The sequence below is a fragment of the Mastacembelus armatus genome, chromosome 8 (genome assembly GCF_900324485.2).
Source record: "Mastacembelus armatus chromosome 8, fMasArm1.2, whole genome shotgun sequence".
NCBI lineage: Eukaryota > Metazoa > Chordata > Actinopteri > Synbranchiformes > Mastacembelidae > Mastacembelus > Mastacembelus armatus.
In genome coordinates, this window is record NC_046640.1 from 12,661,694 (window position 1) to 12,668,235 (window position 6,542).

Below are 6,542 nucleotides of genomic sequence, written 5' to 3' on the forward strand. Positions count from 1 at the left end.
CATGGTAGGTTACGCTTAGCAGGCTGCACATATGCAACATCGTCTGTATGAACATGTTGCTGTTCTGACCTGTTGAAATGCAACATGACTTGTCCGGTGCTAAGCTAGCTAACGTTAGCTAGCCGACTTATTGTGTCTGTGGCGGATGATCGTTGTAATGTAGATGAGTAACTTACTCAGACTTAAACTGTCTCCTGGATGTTACGAGTTATTTATTTATTTATTTTTGTCGGCAGCAAAGAGAAACAGGTTTAAGAAAGTGAAATCACACAGGTTTGAATACATTTATTGCATTTCGAAGACAATTTCCCAACAGTGCAATTTTTTTAAAGTGGAAAAATGGAGCTTAACTTTAATATTATTAGTTTAACTACACTGAATAGCAGAGAACACGGTTAAAGTGTACAACACGGTTAAAATGGCATAATTGTAGGTTTTGCGCTTATTATTAGTTGATATTTGCCTATTTTCCATTTAAGATACAGGTAAATGTCATAGTCGTCCAGCCTTCTCTAGTCTATCTGTTTATTTTTAGGCAGACTACACAACATAAGGGCCATCAGGTTAACTTTAATGTAACTGTGTTCAAGACTGAAAGAAAGTGTGTTATAAAAGAAAAATAAACTTTCAGCATTCAAATATTTGAAATTATAGCATTACATCCAAATGTCTCACACTCAAGTCTGTTCATGTTTTAGATAAAAACAGACATGTCTCCATATCAAGCACTGCCCACCAAAGCACTAAGTCTCAGGTCCTTAAAATATATAAAATATAACTAATTATACATTTTTGGGGAACACAACACATTGTCTTCGATAAAAAGACCACTCAAACAATACTTCTTTCGCTTCAGCTTTATAGTTATATTAAATGTGAATGTGAATAAATTTGATGACAGGAATGCCTAAAGGAAAACCTTAATGGAAAAAAATCCACAACAAATGTTTTGAGTTTGAATTTGAGTAGACAAGATGGACTCTAAACCATACAGACAACCTTGTCTCTAATAATAACTAATCTGAAATCAGAACCTGAATTACGCATTAACATTATACTTTTATTGTGAAATCAGAAGCTAAATTAATTTATTGTGCTGGAAAATATTGCAGATAAGACCTTTGTAATATTCTGTACTGTGTACCAACCAGCTGTGTCTGCTTAGCAGTTTTGGAAGACTTCATTGCTGATGTCCCGTAGGTCCTGACCAGCTAGATGCTGTGGGCTGACGCATTTGATGTCATTGTGTATGGTGATGGTTGTGTCGGGCTCTTCACCCTCTGCGTGGGTCTCCACTTGCCGAGGTACCACCAATGGATTCCTCAAGCTGTAGTTTCTGAGTGGGAGGACACCGCAGTCACATTTCCACTGGTTCCCAGACAGCAAAAGTTTTTCCATATTCTCTGGCAAATCAGGGTCCATACTTGTAAGAGCATTCTCTCTCAGATCCAGATAACGCAGCTTTGGTAGTAGCTGTTTTGTGCTGTTCTGCAAAAACTGTAGACAGTTGTTGTTGGACAGTAGCAAGTAATCTAAATTCTTGAGGCCAGAAAATGTGTGGGGTGTGAGAACCTCCAACTTATTGAAACTCAAATCTAGTCCTAATAGGCCCACCAGATCCGCAAAGCTTTGTTGTTCCACAACAGAGATGTTGTTGTGCTCTAAGAAAAGCCTCCGCAGACCATGGAGTCCAGTGAAAGCTTGAGTTGTGATCCTTGTTAGGCAGCCTCTATCCAAATGAAGGCTGTGAAGCTTTGACAAGCCTTTGAACACTTGATCTGGTAGACTGTGGAAACAGCTTCCAGACAGGTTAATGACAGCGACATGAGAGAGGCCTGTGAAACTACCCACTTGTGCCTCCTGTACTTGGTTGCGCTCTAGCTCTAAGACCTCCAAGTGTCCAAGCCCTTCAAAGATCCTCTCCCCAAGGGCTCGGATCTTGTTGTAACTGAGTCGTAGTTCTTCTAAGTACTGCAGATCACGGAAAGTTCTCGGCCTAATCCCAGTGATAGAGTTGTTTGAGAGACGCAGCACATGAAGACTGTGCAGGCCCAAGAAAGTATCATCATGCAGGGAAGTCAGTCTGTTGTTTGTGAGATCCAACCACCTGAGTGACTTCATGCCTGCAAAAGCTCTGGGTGCCACTGTCACAATGTGATTCTGGGCAAGGTAAAGCTTTTGCAATTTAGTTAGTTTAAGAAAAACATTAGTTTTAATGACCTTTAGATAATTTCCAGTTAGATCCAACTCTTTGAGCTCAAAAAGATTTTGGAAGAGCTGTGGCTGCAAGTAAGCAAGTCTGTTCCCTGCAAGGATAAGCTCTCGTAGACTTTGCAGGTCATGGAAAGCTGTCTCAGGTAAGACTGCAATAGAGTTCCACCCTAGATTGAGAAGCCACATGTGCGAGAGTCCTGTGAACAGTCTGTCCTCAATACGAGTAAGCTGGTTGTTGTGCAGGCTGAGTGATGCGAGGTTAGGTGTATTCTGGAAGATTGTACCTGGTAAAGCACGCAGGCGATTTCGCTCAAGGTGAATGTGTGCTAGAGACCCAAGTCCCTTGAAAGCCTGTGGGTCAAGTGTCACCAACTGGCCATTCTGTAAATTCAAAAAATCCAGATTAGTCAGATCCCTAAAAGACGCTGCTGGGAGTGAGGTGAACGAGTTGCCATCAAGCCAGAGAGAGTGAGTCGATGTGGGCATGTCAGAAGGGATTTGTGTGAGGCTCAGAGCGCTGCAATACATGTTGAGCTCAAAGCTGTAGTCATCGTGCAGGCAGGTGCATCCCTTAGAACATGGAATAGGCTCTTCAGTCACCTTCTCTCCTGCTGTGTTAGGGTCTGGCAACACCAGTGATGTTCCCAGTACCCACAGCACAAAAGCCACAATGGTTTTCATACCAGCTCTAGACAGAATATAAACATAAATCAGCATCGTCAAATACAGAATGCATATACCTTTCTCTTTCTGTAACTGTATTTTTAAAGAATTTTGCATGTTTTCATGCTTTGAGGTTAAATTTGCTTACCTTAACCTTAAACCTGAGAGGTCTCGATTTTAGGTGGACAGGCTGTGAAGTACTGAATGAACCTTGTGCAAGTGTTTGTATGCTCAGTGGAAAGTCTGTTAAACCCCCAAAGCTCAGACACACTGAATGTGAAAAATTAACCCATGCATCTCCATTATACTTGTGCAGAATATTACGTATAAATGCTAGTTTTTTCCTATTATCTTAAATAATAGACCTAGTCATTTATTAATTTGATAATAGCAAATCTTTTTTAATGGTTATATATTGTTTTACTTTAAAGTAAGAGTATTAAGAGTACTGTCCCATTTTCTTAGTATGGTGCTAATGGAACTTTATTAGTAGCTTTTAAATATACACGTATCTTATTTCTGCACAATGATAGTAATGATATGAAAGAGACATGAAAAGAACAAATTCTGGCAGTGTCATTTCAGTTTCATTCACATATTTGACAGTGTGAGGGTCAGTTCCAGAGGTCTGTTTCCTAATCACATCTATGATTGTAATGACTAACCTTCTGTTTACTTTTGTTCTTGGTATCTGAGTTCTTTTAAAAAACCATGAACTGGTCATGCTCTAAAGGACAACCAAATCCAGATGACACGGTGTGCTTGTGCATAAATTTCATTAATTGACTTTCCAATTCGGTTTCATAACATTATGAAGAAAATTAATTTTGGAAATACACTCTAAATTTGTAATATCCGTGACTCGATTCTGCTCAACCTCCATTGTGAATCAGTAGGGTGAAAGTTATCACGTAGACAGGGTACATGACACTAAGCACAACTGTACCTTCACCTGCCTGAGGTTACAATGGGTTGATTTACTGACAAATTCATTACATTGCTGATAAATCTGATTTAGTACCATTTTGTTGTCATTTAAATTTAAGTAATAATCTAAAAAATGGTGAATAGTTTTGTATTGAATAATAAATACAGCTACAAGTTTATAGTATATACAGTGACTTTTAAGTATCTTCAGTTTTTCTGCTTCATTTAATTTCCTGGGAAATCTGTAAAATAAAATACCTATTGTCCTATCTGAAACCTTTTTAGCATGCAAATAAGAATTATGATAATACTTTATTTGTCCTCATTGGGAAATAGAAACACAGAGAACATAAAATACAGACAAATTAAATCTGAAAGCAGCTGTGATCACTAGTACTGGTGAAACAGGAGGGCAAGGGTTTTAGGATTTAGATTTTCATTGTTATTGCCAGTAGAGAGCACTGCTGGTCTGTTGTCACATTTAGGCCCAAGAGCTTCATTTGTCCTTTGATTGAAAAGGACTCTGAGCAATCGAGCAATCGATTTGGTGCTGCATAGAGGATGAGCAGAAGGTATGTTTTTTTTATTTTATTTCATGAGATAACACTGCATATTTGTATATTTTTATATTTATTTGGGCAGTGCTTTGAGGCACTACATCAGCAGTAGTAGAAACTGAGTTTGCGTTAATTATTTTACAAAATTAAACATTGCCATTTCATCAGCTGTTTTAGTCAAAAAATTGCCATCCCGGTTGGCTGCCATAGTGAGCTGTTTCACAATTGTTATGGCTCGTTTCCTGGCACTCAACTACACACAAAGGGTTTGAGGTTTGCCAGTTGCTGTGGGCTTTGCTGTGGGCTTCTTGAGTGGGGCACAGGATAGTAGCTTAATAAAAGCTGGTAGAGCCAGGTGCTGTGGCTGCAAATGTCTTGCTTCTGGAATAATAATTTTATCAAATAATACTGGGATAAGTGGTTAACAGGTATGAAAAGCATAATGTCAGTCTAAATTGAATGGATGCATGCTAATCACAGCTGAAACCCATCTTATTGCTTTCTTCTCTACTGCCATTAAAATAGTCTTTATATAATGGGCACGCAGGTTCATTCAGCTGCTGTTTTGTTAGGGCAGTTTCAGTCAATTAGTGTCTCTTTTATTCATTGTTTAATTATTGTCTATCAACATAGCTCTCTGAAATCAAGCAGGTTTAGTATTCAGGGTTTTAATCATAGTTTAAGTGCACTTCATTTTTTCTTTGAAAAGATGTTACACTGAAAGTCTTGTTCCATGAATTGGTTCAAATATCTAAACCCATCTTCAACTTCAGTCTCAACTTCAACTTAAACGTTATTGTTTATTGTCAATTTTGTCAATTAAAGCGCTGAACACAAACACAAAACACAATAACCAAGCTTAACCTTAAATTAACAGTATGACTCAGCTCAACTTGTGCTTGTTTTGAGTTTTGTAAGTAAATGTATTATTTATGGTCAAAGGGGAATCACCTTTGAAACCATACCACTTTTCCAGGTGTTTTTTTGAACATTGCATTATAAACCAGGACTAAAAAGTACTCCTGAGATATTGCCTGTATACTCAGACAAATTTGACAATACTATCCCAAGTGAACCTGAGATAAGGACATTAAAACAAGTAGCTGAATGCATTAAAATGAACCTCAGGAATAAATAGCTTTATAATTGACAAAGCCATAAAGCAACAGATTACTCCTCCTCTGCTGGTGCAGTGGGTCTCTGGGTTTCCATGATATCGGACCCTCCTGTTGGTCTCATCTGTTGCACAGAACATGGTGCGTAGTGGTGCATGCAGACACAGGAGATAGCCTATGAAATGACTTTCTTTTCTCTGCTCAGATGCTTTAACAGGGCCCCCACATCTCATTAAGGTAAAGGTTAAAGGATGGAGCTCTTATTTGCTGCTATTAAGTAAGTGGAAAGACCTAATTGAACAAAATAGTTTTCTTTGTCTCTACACAGTTTTAAAGGGAGGTCAATCCAGCTCGTCCAACAGGTTAAATTTGAACATTTTGTTGTCATACATCAACATCAACATTACTTTATACTGAATGACAAATAGGCTCAGACAACACTGCCATCCACTGGCAGATTGCTGGTCTGTTATGCCTTCATGGTAATTTAAAACTGAACAGAGAGGAGGTTGTCTTGTTCGAAAAAGACAGCTTTGAAACAGGAATGTTCTGTGGCCTTTCACCCATTGAGGTGACTGTGATTAAGCACTGCTCTAAACCCTAGTTCCACCTAAACCCTATGACAGCCAAAGACCTTCGACACCCCTGCAGTGGCTATTAATAACACCGGGAGCTCACAGTCAACTCGCTGCTTTGTAGGGTGAGGGAGAAATTGGTTTTGACTCGACATCTAGAAAGTGCTGGATCTCAGACACTGTTTCTTAATTGTTTGTGATGATTGTGACCAGAGCAAATCGTTGCAGCTGATGACCCAGTTAAGCCATTAGATGTTAGATGGATGTGTGTGTCACCTCTGGCAAATCCTGTTTTGTCCATTGCATTAAAATATATTTTTAATATATTTATAGTACATGTACAATATTATATTTAAACATGATGCTGACCTGTAAATGTCATGAGGTTCAGAAGGCTCAGTGTTTTTGAGGATGATGATGATGATGATGATGATGATACCTTGTATGTACACTTGTTTACATTTATATCAAGAATAGAAGTAATTAAATAG

The 6,542-nt window shown here is 38.5% G+C and overlaps 1 protein-coding gene across 1 annotated transcript; it reads right to left on the minus strand.

Annotated features, from left to right (window-relative positions):
* Positions 1-337: 337 nt before the first annotated feature.
* igfals (insulin-like growth factor binding protein, acid labile subunit) lies at positions 338-3,087 on the minus strand. Its single transcript, XM_026326162.1, has 2 exons — positions 3,026-3,087; positions 338-2,900 (listed from the first exon to the last, which is right to left on the minus strand). Exon 2 carries the CDS (start codon positions 2,893-2,895, stop codon positions 1,162-1,164), a length of 1,734 nt encoding a protein of 577 aa, XP_026181947.1. The 5' UTR covers positions 2,896-2,900; positions 3,026-3,087; the 3' UTR covers positions 338-1,161.
* Positions 3,088-6,542: the final 3,455 nt, after the last annotated feature.

Excerpts from the sequence above, each read along its gene's own strand:
- igfals (XM_026326162.1), bottom strand. The coding sequence starts at position 2,895 with ATGAAAACCATTGTGGCTTTTGTGCTGTGGGTACTGGGAACATCACTG.